Below are 21,344 nucleotides of genomic sequence, written 5' to 3'. Positions count from 1 at the left end.
GAAATATAGACCTTTGATGGACACACTGAACTAGGTGTAGCCTCTTGATGGACACACTGAACTTGGACACACTGAACTAGGTGTAGCCTCTTGATGGACACACTGAACTAGGTGTAGCCTCTTGATGGACACACTGAACTTGGACACACTGAACTAGGTGTAGCCTCTTGATGGACACACTGAACTAGGTGTAGCCTCTTGATGGACACACTGAACTTGGACACACTGAACTAGGTGTAGCCTCTTGATGGACACACTGAACTAGGTGTAGCCTCTTGATGGACACACTGAACTATGTGTAGCCTCTTGATGGACACACTGAACTAGGTGTAGCCTCTTGATGAACTTATTTTTGACTGCAAACTTAGGAAATCTATGCATGAATCAAATTCCAACTCTTTCTCATCAGACCTTTGAGAAAATGTATAACCCCTTATTAGGTATAAAAACAAGAACTCACCCTGAATGTAGATAGCAGGTAGTGGTGGTTCAGGACCAATTGTGTACGTGATATTTGTATTTGATCTGTTCAGATACTGGAGGAAATCAATCGTCGTTGTTCTTGCACTGCCAAGACTTAACCCTGAAAAAGAGAAGTGAACAATTATATATTAGTACACGTACTTAAGGATATATATATAAGTACACGTAGTCAGGGATGCTATGTAACCAAGGCATAGGTAGCACTATCAGTCCGGGACGTTACTGTACCATGGCATATGAAGCAGTATCGGTCCGGGACGTTACTGTACCATGGCATATGAAGCAGTATCGGTCAGGAACGTTACTGTACCATGGCATAGGTAGCAGTATCGGTCCGGGACGTCACTGGACCATGGCATATGAAGCAGTATCGGTCCGGGACGTCACTGTACCATGGCATATGAAGCAGTATCGGCCCGGGACGTTACTGTACCATGGCATAGGTAGCAGTATCGGTCCGGGACGTAACTGTACCATGGCATATGAAGCAGTATCGGTCCGGGACGTTACTGTGCCATGGCATATGAAGCAGTATCGGTCCGGGACGTGACTGTGCCAAGGCATATGAAGCAGTATCGGTCAGGGACGTTACTGCACCATGGCATATGAAGCAATATCGGTCCGGGACGTTACTGTACCATGGCATATGAAGCAGTATCGGTCCGGGTCGTTACTGTACCATGGCATATTAAGCAGTGTCGGTCCGGGACGTTACTGTACCATGGCATATTAAGCAGTGTCGGTCCGGACGTTACTGTACCATGGCATATGAAGCAGTATCGGTCAGGGACGTTACTGTACCATGGCATATGAAGCAGTATCGGTCAGGGACGTCACTGTACCATGGCATATGAAGCAGTGTCGGTCAGGGATGCTACATTACCATGGCATAGGTAGCAGTTTCGATTGTGCAAAATATATTTCATATTAGTATATACATGTACATAATAAGAAGGTAAACAGAACCGTTTGCATCGCTTGCACAATAAACCTGAACATTTGGAGTAACACAAACAAAAATTCAGTGCAGGTTTGTGGTCATTATTCTTTTGGGAAAGGTATGAAAACAGTTTTGGATACCTTCATCCAAGGCGATAAGCCCAATATTTAATAACGAAATTTTTTTCTATTTATGTTGTTGGTGTATGTTGACCTTGATCCGTTGTATCTTCAAACAGAATCATGGCTAAATCTAAGGAAGCTGGGCTTGCCTTGTAATTTCTAGTTTCGGCAACATCTTCTCAGAATGCTTGTATTGTGATGCGTGAAAACAGGCGAACTCCCCAAGACGCATGGTTTTGGTAAGTGAACACTATTTAAGAATTCATACTATTGTTTTAATTGGGTTTTTTATTATATTTGCAGTCTCTAGACATTATTTTGTTCGTAATTTGTCAGTTTAAATAAACACTTATTCAAAATCAATACAAACACATGTATAACGAATATCAATTTTGACTGATAAACCTTCAACTAATTACTAAAAAATGCATTTATGGAAAATATTAATTACTGGTTATAAGATTGTAACCGTATATTTAATAGCAGAAACGCAAAAATATTAAATGATTGGTGAATGCTAAAATATTTACTGTGATCTACTATATTCTCATAAGGTAAAAATACCGTGTTTTATGCTTATTTCGTTTAAATTAACCTCTGTATCCTGTATAAGAATCATTGTTTTCGACATTTATTCATCCTTTTTGGAATATTAAAACTGTTCAAACTGTGAGTAACTTTGCATGGTCATTTACAGTATGTTTGCTTAGTCCTCCAAATAAAACATTACCACACGTCAAGAAAGCAGTCAAATCAAGACCACAAACGGGAATAAATATAGGCGTAGCTGCCTATACGCGATTACGCGGCTGAATCCATAATATTCTGAGAAATAAATCAAGCAAAGTTGCAGTATGCGTAATTGACTATATGCTCCTATAACTGTCTATTTTCTAAAAAAGCACCTCAGAACGACCACAAGGCACCAGATTGCACCATGGTTTTTAAAATTGTCCGAGGGGGCATACACACTGACCCCCCCCCCCCCCGCCCCAGCAAATAATGAATACACATGAGTAGAGTGCTAGCTACGCCCCTGACTAGGAACTCGATAACCTAACCTACGTCAAGAAAACAGTCAAAACAATCGAGAATAAACACACAAAAAACACACAAATGTGATAACTATTTAACAGTACAACCTTGTTGTTTTCTTCCTTGTGCTTTGCGACCGCCGTTATGTTTTTAAGAGAACAAATCGAGGCCTGGTACTTAATCATTGCAACTCCAACCACGAAGAACGCTTCTTAAATCTGGTAAAGCAATATCGTTTCTCATTTGATGTGTAGTTGTGCCCTAGCTGTCTAGATAACCATCTCAGAGACAGCATCAGTTTGGGCTAGGTGTTCTCTTCACAAAGAATTATTTTTATATATGTGTTTATTTTCAGACAATAAAACAATTTTCAGTTATAAAGGTCATTTGTATGGATATGTTATGATAACAGATTAAATACCGACCGCGTTAGCTTTACCCCACCCCAAGACATTTGGGCAGAGTAAATTCAAATCCGTAGGTATTTGCGTTTATATGCTCACACAGCCCCTGTGGGGAATTTGGCGTTGAGGGTTAATCTCGTCATATAGACGCGGCGTATGTCTTGAACAAACAAAGATGTGTTTAAAACGCTGAAATCCCCTGTGTTGACTTCTATCAATGAACAGGTTTAACAAAACCGAAACTACATTGTCCATACTTTGGATAATCCTCGGCACCCTGGGCAAATCAGCTGTAAAAATCTCGTACTCATGAATAATTAATAAGGTAAAATCCAGCCGCTTAATTGGTCACATGAGACACACCTCATGCAGTGTGGAAATGGCCGAAAAGTTACAGCTGTAATCTCGGTTCGAAATAACCCAATGAGATCACGGCTTACAAATCGTTTTAGGCAGGACATTATTAAATATGCCGGCGGCTCTTCACATACGAGAGTCTTGCCTTTTTGTTATCGGCTATTCCATTGGTCGGAAAATGCTTATGAATATTCAAGATTTGCGAAGTTTCCCTAGCCAATTTGCCCAGGGTATCAAATAGGTTATGATACGCTGGGGTGCCGAGGATGACTTTGGATGTAATTCGTACCTAGAAGGGTGGCTCCTTTCCAGAATGTTGTAACACTCGTTCGCCATATCATAATAATGAAGCAACAACTTATATTCCTCCATCAACTAGGCACCGGGCATAGCAGTTTACTTGATTAAAATGTGACAACAGCAATGTGCAATTAAAACGGTGAAATATCAAATACTCTAATACCAGGTGTTACGAAATTTCTTCTGTGTGATGGGCCGTTCCAAAAATTTAAGTCATTTTTAGTCGCAAATTGAAATTATGTTAGTGTCATAAGTGCATTATTTTGCTACATTTTTGTGTGAATTGAAGTCTACCCTGAATTGAACATAAACACAAAGTTGGGGAAATGTATGGTCATTTGTGAGGTTTATACAGATTAAGGATAATTAAAGTTACGAATAAAATCCTTCATTGAAGCGGCACTCTACTAGATCCTTCGGAATCCTTAAATGCAGAAAGAACTTGAATTGAGCGACAGAAATCTTAACGACCAAAAACTCTCTTCAGCGGTATTTTGTTTTATCAAGAATCACGAATTCATATGTGCAATACCCCTGAAAGTCTTGAACACGGGAAGCATCAATGTGGGCCACGTTTGGGTTGACCTTTTACTGTATTGCCACATATGAAACTCCAATGTGGGCCTCGTTCGGGTTGACCTTTTACTGTATTGCCACATAGGAGACTCCAATGTTGGCCACGTTCGGGTTGACCTTTTACTGTATTGCATCATAGGAGACTCCGATGTGGGCCTCGTTCGGGTTGACCTTTTACTGTATTGCCACATAGGAAACGCCAATGTGGGCCTCGTTCGGGTTGACCTTTTACTGTATTGCCACATAGGAAACTCCAATGTGGGCCTCGTTCGGGTTGACCTTTTACTGTATTGCCACATAGGAAACGCCAATGTGGGCCTCGTTCGGGTTGACCTTTTACTGTATTGCCACATAGGAAACTCCAATGTGGGCCTCGTTCGGGTTGACCTTTTACTGTATTACCACATAGGAAACGCCAACGTGGGCCTCGTTCGGGTTGACCTTTTACTGTATTGCCACATAGGAGACTCCGATGTGGGCCTCGTTCGGGTTGACCTTTTACTGTATTGCCACATAGGAGACTCCAATGTTGGCCACGTTCGGGTTGACCTTTTACTGTATTGCATCATAGGAGACTCCGATGTGGGCCTCGTTCGGGTTGACCTTTTACTGTATTGCATCATAGGAGACTCCGATGTGGGCCTCGTTCGGGTTGACCTTTTACTGTATTGCCACATAGGAGACTCCGATGTGGGCCTCGTTCGGGTTGACCTTTTACTGTATTGCCACATAGGAAACTCCAATGTGGGCCTCGTTCGGGTTGACCTTTTACTGTATTGCATCATAGGAAACTCCGATGTGGTCGACGTTTGGGTTGACCTTTTACTGTATTGCATCATAGGAGACTCCGATGTGGTCGAGGTTTGGGTTGACCTTTTACTGTATTGCCAATTAGTGAGCTGGAACACGCGTATGTATAATTACATACCACTAAAATTGCATACTTCTCTTTACTTAAGGAATCCTTTGTTTGCGGAAAAACTAAACCCCAGTAAACTATTTTTAGAAGGCAACTACAGCAGGTAAATGGTATTATAACATGATGGCCAATCTTTAATGATATTAATGAATGAAGAAACATAATAATTCTTGATAAAAAACCAAATGGAGGTATTCTCACTGAGCGCATGGCATAAGGTGTCGGAATGCGATAAGAGCCAAGCAGGAGCAGACATCATAAACAAAGACCTAGTTACTGTTCGTCTGTCGTGCTTCCTTTGTATTTCCTCCCACACAGCTTAACACCAGATTGCCATTTTTATTGCCATTTTAGATCTAAGTAATTATGCCAAATAATTATTTGAGCTTTTTGGATCCCAGTAATAATTATATGTTTTTTTATGGGTCCGGGTACAATGATTTTGATTCTTTATGATTATCTGCTGTAGTATTTTTTTAATGTGTAGAATAAATATTTAATCTTAATTCCCAACAGCCTAATATTTACTATGTAGTTGTTTCGTTTCACAGGATTAAATTATTAGGCTGACTTTCAATGAAAAGAGAACATTCAAGTAGTCCATTATTTGTTTTTCTTTCAGTGTGTGTTTTGTTTAAATAAGGAGAAATTAGGCGATGATAATTAAATAATCTGTAGACAGCAAAAAAAAAACTGATTAAAATAATTTATAACTACAGAGCTTCTTGTAGGCCCTATATATTTTTACTGGTAGAAAAGATAGCAGTCTAATATGCTGTCCACGCCAACTGATACAAATGGCCGCAGTGTTCCGGCTTGACCGGTATTCTGCTTCCAATGATTCTGATGTAAATATTTTCAACCAATCAACATTCAGTAAAGTTGACAATAATATTAACTGAATAAAATATTCTTTTTCCAACCGAATGTGCAAACTTTTTACTAACATTCCTGATTCATATGTACCCTGACAACCATTCTATAGTAGTAGTATACTAATAATATTGACAGTCAATATATTGACCAACTCTTCATATGTGTTTGGCCTTTATTTTCAGCCAATCAGGGGCGCTAGATTTTAACATGTTTAGTCTGTTATTCGAAAGGAATCGTTGCTTATTGTTGAAGACGTCCCTGCACAATTAAGTAAATTGCTATAACAACGCATGCGCATATAGTTATTTTCAACGTGATGTGTTTATAATATTTGTCCTTCAACAAGCCAATTTATTCGAAAATCCATGGAAACAAGTGTAAAGACTGCTGACAAAAATTCAGAACGCAGATATTCAAGTTCAAAAATTGATGTTTTATACATTTTCCTTAAACCGTTAGTAACGGTTTAAGACATAAAACATGAATTTTCGAACAGTAATATGACAATCTGCGATCTGACCTTTTTTCAGCAGTCATATATCACTACTTTGCAGATATTTACACAAAAATTGGCTCATTCCAAGACAAAAATTAGAAAAGTTGTCAAAACGGTAAATCTGTGAGAGTGCAACTTTAATATATTTTCGTTATAAATTGTATTACAATCGTTATTAAATAAATAAGTTTAAAGTTAAAAAATTTGAATGAATATTTGAGCAGTCTTTTATTCATAAAATAGTTTAGAACCTGTGTTCATGTCGTACTAACAGACACATTTACCTACATGAGCGGTGCCAGATTATTCCTTCATTTAGAACTCATAGAATTTGGCATCAGAATCAACCAACAGGTAGGTAACAAGATAACCCCGGACTTACATCTTTAATTAAATTGTGTATACTGAAATGTTATATCACTGTTAATCAATTTTACTACTAAGACGAACTCACCCTTTATAGTACGTAATGGGAAGCAATTTCAACTGGGGGTCTTCAAACTTAGACAGACACATTAAATTAACTGGAATATTGCCCATACATTATTATTCAGTACATAAAGAGAATCAGATTAATACGTTAGAATCTAAGGGCCTTTGATAGAGCCATGTTTTTGTTAATCGTAGTAAGAAACATGAGCAATAGATGGGCATTTAATAGGATTGGGTTAATATGTTTGGCAGCGAAACGTGTGTCGAGATGCAATATGCCATTCATAATTATAAAATCATTAGCTGAAAATCAAATATTTTTTAAAAAGGCGAAGCTGCCAGAAGGTTTTTTGCCTTTCGTTTAAATGTGTTCTCCAAGTGAGGGTTAGAGTTTATTAAGTAATTTTCACGTGAATATTAGAGTGACACTTCAAAATCAATACATACACATGTATAATAAACATACATTTTTTACTCATACATCTTTAACTACTTACTAAAAAATGCCTATATGGAAAATTTTAATAACTGATAACAAGATTGTAACCGTGTATTTAATAGCAGAAAGTACAAAAACATTAAATGATAGGTGAATGTTAAAACATTTACTGTGTCTACCATAGCCTCATAAGGTAGAAATACCGTGTTTTATGCTCATTTCTTTCAAATTAAACTCGGTATCCTCCATAAGAACCATCGTCTTCGACATTTGTTCATCCTTTTTGGTATATTAAACAATGGTATTAAATGTGTTAAATCTTATTTGGGAGTAATAGTGCACCTTTTAATCATGGTAACTGCAATTACAATTTACATTATTCCTCCGGCAGATACTGATGACTGTACAAGACGCTTTCAACAGTCTGCAACATGAGAAACAACTACAGTATCTCTCGTCGAAAGGTTTCTCACCACTGGAGTGACCACATGTCCGCTAACTGTGTAAATGTTTTGACAGAAGCCCGCAGATTAAAGCCCAGTTATGAGGAACACCTGTAGAAATTAGCTTATACCGGCCGTTTTACTAAGAGGGTGTCATATAACAATAAACAGACAGATCTTTCTTCCCAGGAAATGATTCTCTCTTCCTTTATTCCTAATGAAAATAAACTCAAAAAGTAAGAATAACAAAATAAATCATGGTCACAAATGGTCTAGAAAATGAAAACAATAATAATATAATAACAATAACAATAAAAATAATAATAATTTACAATAATACAATAAAAATAATAATAATAATAATTATTATTATTATTAGTATTATTATTATTATTATTATTATTATTATTATTATTATTTTATTATTTATATACACTGCTACTGCTGCTGCTGCTGCTGCTGCTGCTGATGATGATGATGATGCACTACGATGACGGCGATGATGATGCTTCAAATGCTGCTGATGATGATGGTGGTCTGATGATGATGATGATGATGATAATGATGATGATGATGATGATGATGATGATGATGATGATGATGATGGTGGTGGTGGTGGTGGTGGTGGTGGTGGTGGTGGTGGTGGTGAAAATGATAACGATGAAGCTAACTTGAACAAGCCAATGTTTTTTTTCCGAGTTCTGCTCGTTGTTGATAGTTTCTTCACCTCACATAAATTGTATTCTTAAATATTCAGAAGGTGCAAATGTCACTGAACGAACGGCGAAAGGAGACCTTGTAGGTACAGTTATTGTTATATTAGAACATAATCACCCGATGATGGCCGCTGATTAGACAATTAAAATCAATTAGAACAGGTTATCACCCACAACCGATGCCATTATCACAGCATGAACAAGATCTATCAAAGCTGATCGAATCTGAGAGATCTATCTGAAAGTGGATAGGGCTTATGATACAAAGTCATGAATGAAACTTTCATTACAAGCCCTTACTGTTGGGCTAAATATTGATGTAAGACGTATGAAAATATAGATCAGTCTCCCCGGGGTTCTGTGTAAAGCGCGGCGCAACAATGAACCTTATATTTAATTTCTTTTCCGCTGACTCATCACAAAAATCCTAAATGAACCTACCATATGTCTCAAGCTTCTATACCTGCAGGCTCCGACTGGGGAATTTATGAATGAACGAATGCAGCGGAAACCCTCCGCCACTCAGGAATTCCTTAGGCAATTAAATTTATCCAGCGAACAAGTAGTTCTGTGATTTCATATACAGAGCATCAACTTTTATTTGCTTTCCTTTTATACCGTATCAAAAGTTCCTATACTTTGTGTTAGGTATGCCTGTAATAATCTCCTGATAAGCCAAGCCTACCAGTATTTTAGGAACGCTACCTGTAGATTTTCGGAAAGTGTCTTCAGTGCACTTAAGTGGTTCAAGAGTATTTCACTCAAAAATTGAAGAAATGTATTAAAAAAACATAAAATATTTAATAAAGTGTGTCCTATTTACCTGGCTAGCATTTGCCGTGGAACTAATTATCCGACTCATTTCACTTTTTTCATTTAAATAGGTTATTAGTACGTTCTTTTCTTTCAGGCCAAGCATAATTTTAAAATTGATTGTTTGTTGTTTCCTCACTCTTACTATTCTACCATCACACCGGTGTATTTTGATTGTCAAATTGAACTTGCTCAAGCACAAGCCCTAAATCGAACAAGGCAGTACACTGAACTGAACAAAATTGCACAAGAAAACAAGTTGATATCACCAAACTCAAACATGAACAGGAAAACATTCCAGTTGTTACACCAAACCAAACCTGAACAGGAAAACATTCCAGTTGCTACCACCAAACTCAAACCTGAACTGGAAAACATTCCAGTTGTTATCACCAAACCCAAACCTGAACAGGAAAACATTCCAGTTGCTACCACCAAACTCGAACCTGAACTGGAAAACATTCCTGTTGTTATCACCAAACTCGAACCTGAACAGGAAAACATTCCAGTTGCTATCCCCAAACTCAAACATGAACAGGAAAACATTCCAGTTGCTATCACCAAACTCAAACATGAACTGGAAAACATTCAGCTGCTATCACCAAACTCAAACATGAACAGGAAAACATTCCAGCTGCTACCACCAAACTCAAACATGAACAGGAAAACATTCCAGTTTCTATCACCAAACTCAAACATGAACAGGAAAACATTCCAGTTGCTATCACCAAACTCAAACCTGAACTGGAAAACATTCCAGTTGCTATCACCAAACTCAAACATGAACAGGAAAACATTCCAGTTGCTATCACCAAACTCAAACATGAACTGGAAAACATTCCAGCTGCTATCACCAAACTCAAACATGAACAGGAAACATTCCAGTTGCTATCACCAAACTCAAACATGAACAGGAAAACATTCCAGTTGCTACCACCAAACTCAAACCTGAACTGGAAAACATTCCTGTTACTATCACCAAACTCAAACATGAACAGGAAAACATTCCAGCTGCTATCACCAAACTCAAACATGAACAGGAAAACATTCCAGTTACTATCACCAAACTCAAACATGAACAAGAAAACATTCCAGCTGCTATCACCAAACTCAAACATGAACAGGAAAACATTCCAGCTGCTATCACCAAACTCAAACATGAACAGGAAAACATTCCAGCTGCTATCACCAAACTCAAACATGAACAGGAAAACATTCCAGCTGCTATCACCAAACTCAAACCTGAACTGGAAAACATTCCTGTTACTATCACCAAACTCAAACATGAACAGGAAAACATTCCAGCTGCTATCACCAAACTCAAACCTGAACTGGAAAATATTCCAGCTGCTATCCCCAAACTCAAACCTGAACTGGAAAACATTCCAGCTATCACCAAACTCAAACCTGAACTGGAAAACATTCTAGCTGCTATCACCAAACTCAAACCTGAACAGGAAAACATTCCAGTTGCTATCACCAAACTCAAACATGAACAGGAAAACATTCCAGTTGCTATCACCAAACTCAAACATGAACTGGATAACATTCCAGTTGCTATCACCAAACTCAAACATGAACTGGAAAACATTCCAGTTGCTATCACCAAACTCAAACATGAACTGGGAAACATTCATTTTGTTACCACCAGACTCATACATTGTTTTATTGAAGAAAGATATTTTCAAAATCAATAGTGAGCAAGTTTATAATTGGGCTTACTTCGGAATATGATACTTGAACCGGCCTATTCTAGTGCGAGGAATTGGGCTTGTTGCTGTTCTATGTTGACTGTCATGCCTTTAAAGTACATCTTTTTCAAAGAATATGCCGCAAGGCTTCTTATATTAACAACGAGTCGTAAACATTAATAGTATAACTAAATTGATGTGCTGTCTTTGTATAACGTTATGTCAGTTTGTGTGTGTCTCGTTCAGTGGTTGTTATGACTTAAACCCTTTGCTTTTTTAACTGGGAATATTGTAAATATATATTTTTATATATATTTACATTATTCCCTCTGGACGTGTTCTATTGTATAATAATAATATTGTGGTATTGAAATAACGCTTTCTAAGCACAGTTGTTCATCAAACTTTACAAAACAAAAGGAAGAGAAAAAACTCGTTTCGTGAGGCAAGACATTCTCTGTCTGGAGGCAGCCATCCAAATCGATGAATGGTTTTTCCAGACATTCAGCCTTGGCATCTGTAATCGTACGTACCTATTGTTGTAGACATCCCGCCCAGTGGTTCAATGTAATCATTGGCAAGCGCAACATATACATTGACAATCGGCCCTGTGTTGTGTTCAAAGGGTTATTAGAATACAACCTAAATGTTCAGCCAATGAAATTGGATTAAATCATTAAGAGTTTCACCTTTACGCGGGTGTTTAAAGGTCTGCCCACTGCCACTCATCCGATACACACTCCGTGCGTCAGGTCATAAGTTTTGCATTGACAATGTATCAGCCAATAAAGGTTGTATTCTAAGTCATTTTGATGACCTGAAGTAATTTCTTAATTATTAAGAAGGGCTCGTTCGCTACGCTTACTCAACCCATTCTTATTCATTAAGAATTTACTTCATGTCATCTAGATAATACTTCTTACAACGCATGTTCATTATAACTACATGAATATTATAGTACTTCTTTAAGAAAATTCTTTCTGAAATTGTTGCAAGCAGTATAGGTTTTTTATCAGAGAAAGAGAGATGTTGCAACCTTTAATTTAGACACGTTGCTAAAAATAGAGAAATTTACAATGGTGGCGATAAGATAAAAGAAATAGTTTCCGACTGCAGTTTCCTTTGATAGTAGTTCTACAATTCATTGTAAGTCAAGTCAGTTAAGTTAAAAATACTAATATGTCATAATCAATGTTTTAACAAGTAGTATTCACTGCACAATTAATAGTACATTTCATTTCAATGAGGACTACACTCGCATTATTCAAATGATTACAATGCATATGATAATGTCGAGAAGAAAATCACGATTATTCATGCAAATACATAAATGAAAATGATTCTCTGAAAAAGAAAGTAGTCCCTAACTGGGATATCTGATAACATATCGGATAAGAGATGTACAGAATTAATAAATTTAGCAACACTGATAAAGTCAGAATAAATGTTTAAATGAATGATTGGGTCACTGTTAAGGCGGACCAATTCTGGGAAAATATTCCCGTGGATGAAAATATAGATTAACGATGTATGTTCTTCAATTCTGTATTTCAATTCTGTAATAGAACATTAAAAACAAGAGTGCTTGGTCCGTGTACACTAATGTCTTGAGTCTGATTTTGTGATTCAAAACTCAAAATTACATGTCTTCAATTTATTGTACAGTTCCTATTGGAAAGCAACAATGGTTTAACTGGCCATACATGTTGCAAGTACCATGTTTAACAAGCATGTACATATTTTCTGTCAAAACTAACTATATCGAAAATAATTCATAACACTTAATATTAACTTTATCTGAGCCTGAGTCTGAAAGTCAGACTCATGTCGTTTATGATTACGGACCCAGAACATATGCATCAGACAATTGCAAAGAAATATACAAATAAATTGTTCAATTATAAACAATTCTATTTCCAAATAATATTCTGCTAGAACATATCTTTGAACGTTGTCTTCAAACAAGGCCGCTGACTTGTTTCAATTATATAAATGCTAAATCTTACAAACAAATACGAGTGGAAACATTTGTCTTGTAGCAGATGTAAGGTAGAGGCGGTAGATTTAACCTGTGAAAATATGTCAGATTTTCCGAATTTAAATACTTATCCTGAAAAGTTTGAAACTTCCAACATCTGTTTCTTAAATTTCATGCAGCAAGCAATGCATTACTCAAAGTCTAAACAATGCAAGACGATCATAGCCCACCATCAATAAATTAGCATTCATGAGTGGAGATTGTAGAATGCGTGCATAGTGTGTATACCTCTGCCAATTCTGCTCTCGAAACGTTTAGAAGACCTGTTATTGATTTGCTGTCTGAAAACCTTCATATCAACATTTTTAAATCTCGGTAAATGGAATTATTGCGGGAACTGTGAGGATATGAACATATTCTATGCAGCAGTTATAACGAGGTTTTCTGACTCATCTTGTAATCATGTTAAAAACCATTGAAAAAATAACAGTTGAACTAGGGTAAGACTTGTGAAGCGTATTGCATCTAGATGAAGGCAGGTGTCCTGACAGGCGGTTTCGAGGGTTACATTGAGATCCAGTGTTTAGATTACACAATGTCTGGATGGCGGCCTGATTGTTTGTTCACTACGGGATCTACCAACAGGTTGTTACAGTCGTTTATAGGTCCTCGGTGTAACGGATAGGGGCGTACAAGCTGTGCCTTTAAATCAAAACCCTACATTGAGCCATAGGACAGACCACACTTCCTTGTTAAACTGTTATACATCATTTCCGAGCATGCTATAAGCATAATAAAATAATAATGTAAACAATTGCGGCTCATTGGATGTGTTTGGGTCATAAGATATAAGTATTTAAAATTTTATGTGCAATTTACGAGAACAAAATGAGAACAAAACGAGACAAAAACTATACATAAGTTTTGTAACGTAGTACTTTTACAAGCAGGTGTCTGTACAGACACTTATGTCAAGAAGTTTTTCATAACAGTACAAACTTCTCTAAATCTAGACTAGTGTGCAATAAAACTGCACCACGTATCATAAAGATTTTCAAACTGTTGTGTCTATCATTGTTTCATGATTTGCAGGTTCCTATCGCCCACGCGGCCACTTAAACATACGAAACACATATCCCTATCGTGATCACGCATTTAAGATATGCCCATATCATACAGTGTAAAGAAGTACAGTCAAACCTGGTTGAACGGTCACCTGCTTGAAAGGGTCACCTGCCTTATCGGGCCACTCCGACCCCCCCCCCCCCGTACGTTTTTACTAGATAAAGTTAGTGTCTTGCTATAGGAAGCTCCAGCGTTATGCATGGTGTTACATCAAATAGTTAACAAAAAATGCTAAATGTAGCTATTGTTGTTGTGTTCAATTGATCAAGTTTTGACTACTCATGGACGGTAACTGTGGAATTAGTAAGTCAATACGTCTGTTTACCAGAAGGAAATGAGATAGCCATTACCATTGGAATCTGGCCAAATAAAAGCTGCTCTCTCACAGATTTAATGTTTTGACAACTTTTTTGTCTAAGAACGAGTGAATTTATGCAAAGAATGCATGGAAACCAGTCATATAAGACCGCTGACAAAAAATCAGATCGCAGATTTTCATATTAACGTTTAAAAACTGATGTTTTATGCATTTATCTTAAACCGTTAGCAACGCTTTTAAAACATTAATTTTCGAACGGAAATATGAAAAATCTGCGATGTTGTCCTATGTCAGTAGTCTTATATCACTGGTTTGCAGATATTTACGCAAAATTTGGCTCATTCAAAGACAAAAGTTAAAAAGTGTCAAAACAGCAAATCTGTGAGAGTGCTGCTTTTTTAAGGTCCATAACTTCATATTGAATAGTTGACCCAGGCTGTGGGTCGAGATAGTACGCACTTGAACATTATAACTCAATATAGTAAGGATTGCTTAACAAAGGTGGATCAAGTTTGACAGCGCTCTAGGCAAGTTTGGGTGCTTTTTTAAATCAAGGGCAATAACTCCAGAAGCATAAAAAATTAAAGAGCGGACATGAAAGTATTACAATGCGGACGATGACAAATGCAGGCAAAAGATCCTTTTTGTGCAATGCAACGCAGGCGACATAGTTACTTTAGAAACTAAACCAATAAATTCATAGATTTTTCCATGACTTCAGGTCGGAATCTGGATAATGACTTGTAGTGTAACGCAACAAGAAAAATGAAAGGTCAACACAAACGTACAAGCAGATGAACAGGTCATACCTCTGGTAAAGAATGATAAGATAAATTCGTTTCAAGAAGATCAGAAGGTGGTTTTCACCGTTGAGACGAGAAAAATGTAAATAAAAGAGCCCAGACAAGGAACATATTATTGAGACATATTATTGGAACAACGCAATCTGGTAGACTGTAGCATCTCTCGGGTGGGATAATATCTAAACGACAGACGAGATTGTAAAGGCATTCCGGGCGACTGGTAAGCCCTGCCGTCAGGTCGCTCAGAGGATATTGGAAGTGTCGTCCCGTCTGCGTAGCGGCGATATCAAAGGCTCGGAACATACCTCACCTTGCTACAGGTGTGGTGCAGGTGCATGATCTCGTCAACCACCTCCACTGTTCCCCACAGCCTTATCGTTTTTGGCCATCTACTCATATATTAGTGAAACAATCGTACACTATCTCATGTAATTGGTGTGTTGATGTGGGTCTCCTGGATAAAGTAACTGTCATACACATTTCCTCATCAGTGTCTTTGTATTCAACTGTTTCATCAATGCTGCATAAATTACGAATACAGAAATATTTCTGTCCTATATTTATAGCGTCTTGGGAATGCTTTCGCAACACGTGTTCATTCATATATTACCCATACTGTGGCAGCAGTAACAATGCAAACAATGCTTATTGCTACAGTAAAAAACAAGCATTTGAGGACAGTAAACCACTCTGTGGTAGATTCAAATTGAGTGCATCAAAGTTAATACGAAGCATTTTGAATATAAAGCGTCCAAGAAATCTGTATAGTGAATCTAATTCAATAATTCAATTCGATCAAGACCACTTCACGATAAAAAGACACAGCGCAAAAACAGCGAGACAGGATTCTCTAGCAGGTAACATTGAGATAGCACGACTGTTAAGATAGTATTCACTAAAACTACCCTAACGACAAGTCAGGGAAACCTAATCAACCCTATATATACACTGGAATCTACCCAATATACAGGAACCAACCCTAAATATACTGGCATCTACCCTGAATATACTGCCCGTATTTACTGAAACCTACCATATATATTCTGGAACCTACCCTATATATACTGGCCTATATAATTATACTGAATCCTACCCTATATATACTGGCCTATATAATTATACTAATTCCTACCCTATATATACTGGCCTATATAATTATACTGAATCCTACACTATATATATTGGCCTATATAATTATACTAAATCCTACCCTATATATACTGGCCTATATAATTATACTAAATCCTACCCTATATATACTGGCCTATATAATTATACTAAATCCTACCCTATATATACTGGCCTACATAATTATACTGAATCCTACCCTATATATACTGGAATCTACCCTATATACACTGGAATCTACCCTATATATACTGGCCTATATAATTATACTAAATCCTACCCTATATATACTGGCCTATATAATTATACTGAATCCTACCCTATATATACTGGAATCTACCCTATATTCACTGGAATCTACCCTATATATACTGGCCTATATAATCATACTGAATCCTACCCTATATATACTGGCCTATATAATTATACTAATTCCTACCCTATATATACTGGAACCTACCCTATATATACTGGCCTATATAATTATACTAAATCCTACCCTATATATACTTGCCTATATAATTATACTAAATCCTACACTATATATACTGGCCTATATAATTATACTGAATCCTACCCTATATACTGGCCTATATAATTATACTGAATCCTACCCTATATTTACTGGAACCTACCCTATATTCACTGGAACCTACCCTATATTCACTGGAACCTACCCTATATATACTGGAACCTACCCTATATTCACTGGAACCTACCCTATATTCACTGGAACCTACCCTAAATTCACTGGAACCTACCCTATATTCACTGGAACCTACCCTATATTCACTGGAACCTACCCTGTATTCACTGGAACCTACCCTATATATACTGGAACCTACCCTATATATATACTGGAACCAACCCTATATATATACTGGAACCTACCCTATATATATACTGGAACCTACCCTATATTCACTGGAACCTACCCTTTATTCACTGGAACCTACCCTATATATACTGGAACCTACCCTATATATACTGGAACCTACCCTATATTCACTGGAATCTACCCTATATATACTGGAACCTACCCTATATTCACTGGAATCTACCCTATATATACTGGAACTAACGTACACATACTGAAATATACCCTTAAAAACTGGAACCTACCCTATATATACTGGAACCTAACTTATATATACTGGCATCTACCCTTTATATACTGGAACTTTACCTATATATATATACTGGACCTAACTTGTATATACTGGAATCTACCCTTTATATATACTGGAATCTAACTTACATATACTGGAATCTACCCTATATATATACTGGAACCTACCACATATATACTGGAACCTACCCTATATAAACTGGAACTTAACTTATATATACTGGAATCTACCCTTTATATACTGGAACCTAACCTATATATACTGGAACCTAACTTATATATATACTGGAACCTACCCTATATATACTGGAACCTAACCTATATAATACTGGAACCTAACCTATATATATACTGGAACCTAACCTATATATACTGGAACCTAACCTATATATACTGGAACCTACCCTATATATACTGGAACCTACCACATATATACTGGAACCTACCCTATATATACTGGAACCTACCACATATATACTGGAACCTACCCTATATATACTGGAACTTAACTTATATATACTGGCATCTACCCTTTATATACTGGAACCTAACCTATATATACTGGAACCTACCCTATATATACTGGAACCTACCCTATATATACTGGAACCTACCCTATATATACTGGAACCTACCACATATATACTGGAACCTACCCTATATATACTGGAACCTAACCTATATATACTGGAACCTACCCTATATATACTGGAACCTACCCTATATATACTGGAACCTACCCTATATATACTGGAACCTAACCTATATATATACTGGAACCTAACCTATATATACTGGAACCTAACTTATATATACTGGCATCTACCCTTTATATATACTGGAACCTACCACATATATACTGGAATCTACCCTATATATATACTGGAACCTACCACATATATACTGGAACCTACCCTATATATACTGGAACCTAACCTATATATACTGGAACCTAACCTATATATACTGGAACCTAACCTATATATACTGGAACCTAACCTATATATACTGGAACCTAACCTATATATACTGGAACCTAACCTATATATACTGGAACCTACCCTATATATACACTGGAATCTACCCTATATATACTGGAACCTAACTTATATATACTGGAATCTACCCTATATATACACTGGAATCTTCCCTATATATACTGGAACCTAACTTATATATACTGGAATCTACCCTATATATACTGTAATCTACCCTATATATACTGGAACCTAACTTATATATACTGGAATCTACCCTATATATACTGGAACCTAACTTATATATACAGGAATCTACCCTTTATAAACTGGAACCTAACCTATATATACTGGAACCTACACTTTATATACTGGAACCTGATTTACTTATACTGAAAATTTACCTACAGATACTTGAAACTAACCTATATATACTGGAAACATATCTACTTATATTGGAAACTAACATATATATATATATATAATTGAAACTTAAATACAGACACTGGAAAATAGCCTATATACTTGAAATTTACCTATATATACTGGAAACTTACCTACAGATACTGCAAACTTAGCAACATATACTGAAAAATAACCTATATATACTGGAAACATATCTGCATTTACCTATCAACATATACTAGCCTTGCCTTTACAAACTGGAACTGGCACCTTGGACATAATGCAGTTGAATTAAGACTATGATTTGAAGAAACATAAAATATTCCTACTTGGATGTATCTGTGCGAGTATAGTCGTCAGTATATGTTAAAGTCCCAGAGCCACTTTTAAACAATTAGAGAGAAAAAATTAGAATTAACGTGGGTATATAACTATGATAGAGTCTCATATTGGTAAAATCCCATATATTTTTTTCTCGTACTATAATGTACATTTACATGGAAAGTCATAATGTTAAAGTGCCTTGTTACCCGGAAACTGCAGCTGGTGTAAGCAGCTAGGAGGTCGGTTTATCAGAGGCATGTGTGAATATCAAATATAAGGACAATGATTTGTTAAGTCAACATGTGGTATGCTGCGAGTAAGTATTGTAAATGAAACACTGACATGTGTGTGTATGTAAGCTAATTCATACTCGCACTCGGGCCTTGCCCATTGGGCGAGTACTCCGATAAGATTGTGATTTTGTTTTTGGAGCATAGTGTACAGACAGAATGTAACCCTGGTTCTTTTACGTGTACCAGTGAATAGGACTGTCACATGAGACCCCATATGACGTCCCTCCTGAAAGACGATTAGTATTTAAGTGGTGCGGCGGGGAATCGAACCTGCGACCCTTGGGTTGACAGTCAAGTGTGTTACCGCTAGACCACGGATCCGCCACGTACTCTGACACAGATACTATAGCTGCTTATGTTATCTCAGGGATCAAGGTATAAGTTGTCTAGTATTTCACAAATGAGAGTTTCGCTATTTATGATAATGTTCGTAAATTCAGACGGCAATTGTCGTTACCTTTAAGGCTTATATTAAATTACATTGACATTTCAATGGGCAATGTTGTACAAATATAATGCTCAACAATTCTTTGTATTTCATCATAAATATATAAATACAGAATAACACCAGCATCTGATAAAGAACACGAACTCCATGGAATTCCAGGATCATTTGTTTTATTGGATGTCATCCAACGTCTACAGATTGCAAGATTGGAAGCTGTATCAGTCTGCTGTTACGGTTTACTTAACATTATACGAGATTTAACTCAACCTTGTTCAACACTTTTGATTTCAAGGATAACTTTTGACAGTAAATATCATCAAGTTCCAAATGCTATTTTCCTCGCTTTCTCCAAGCATTTTTTGAAACAAGGCATTTATTTAAAAGACAGAACGAGTGTTCTTTGAAGTTGTTTTTGTGCGTTAACGTATAAAGATCTAGAGATTAAATAAACCTAATATTTAATAATATTAAAGAGAATACGTAATCTTTGAATTAAAGGTGTTAAGCTAAACCAGGATATGAATGCATAACAAGAGAAATGTGTTTACGGTTTTCCGACATATCCTAGTTTTCAAACCTGTTTTTTGTTGCCATCCGATACTTTCTTTTCTTTCGGATTACATCAGAACAGAACAGAACAGAAATTTATAGAACTGAACAAAAACAGAACAGAATAGAAAAGCACATTGTATCTATTTAACCTGAACATATAAAGCTATCGTTATACACACAAAACACATACCAATGGTTCATGATCTTTTCGGTTGTTTCTTTATTCGGAAAAGATGGCTAGATGTGGTGTTTTAATACTTAAACAGCACTCTGATCAACGTTTATACAGACAAAACGGCGCTGTTTTGAAGTGTGACAAAGATAATCAGTCAGAACTTTATCGAAGAAAACATTAATAAAAGAACATTATATGTATGGCAATGAAATAGGAAACACACATATTTATTTTCGCTGTAATGTTGTTAAAGGGACTATACACCAGATTGGCACCAAAAAAAGTTTTTTTTCTGTAACGAATCTCAGGACAATTATTTAATAAAATGTTTTACTTTTTGATATCATACTTGTAAAAAAAAAATGTAAAATATAATTGTGACGGAGACCGGGTTCGAACCAGTGTCACCAAAATTTCACTCCAGTGTTGCATCCACGGTGCTACGAAGGCATACCCTAAACGGCAGGAATATTTAAGCTATACACCTAATTTGGTAATATCACGTGATAACATCGACAAGCCAATTACGCATTAGGAATGAATTCTACTAGGTAGACATACCTAGTAATCTTTTTTAATGGAAAAAAATACGAAATAAATGCGAAAAATAAATTAATTGTAAACTATGTGGTACTACAGTTAGTTA

At 36.6% G+C, this 21,344-nt stretch overlaps 1 protein-coding gene across 1 annotated transcript in view; it reads right to left on the bottom strand.

The window, feature by feature from the left end:
• The window catches only part of LOC128238770 (protein kinase C-binding protein NELL2-like), a 58,152-nt gene that overhangs the window by 22,043 nt on the left and 14,765 nt on the right, over positions 1-21,344 (bottom strand). Inside the window, exon 3 of the mRNA XM_052955010.1 lies at positions 461-583. Within this exon, the coding sequence (XP_052810970.1) occupies positions 461-583 (123 nt within the window). The remainder of the gene's footprint in view (positions 1-460; positions 584-21,344) is intronic.

This window comes from Mya arenaria, chromosome 6 (genome assembly GCF_026914265.1).
Source record: "Mya arenaria isolate MELC-2E11 chromosome 6, ASM2691426v1".
Classification (NCBI taxonomy): Eukaryota; Metazoa; Mollusca; class Bivalvia; order Myida; family Myidae; genus Mya; species Mya arenaria.
This window is presented reverse-complemented; position numbering and strand designations above follow the sequence as displayed.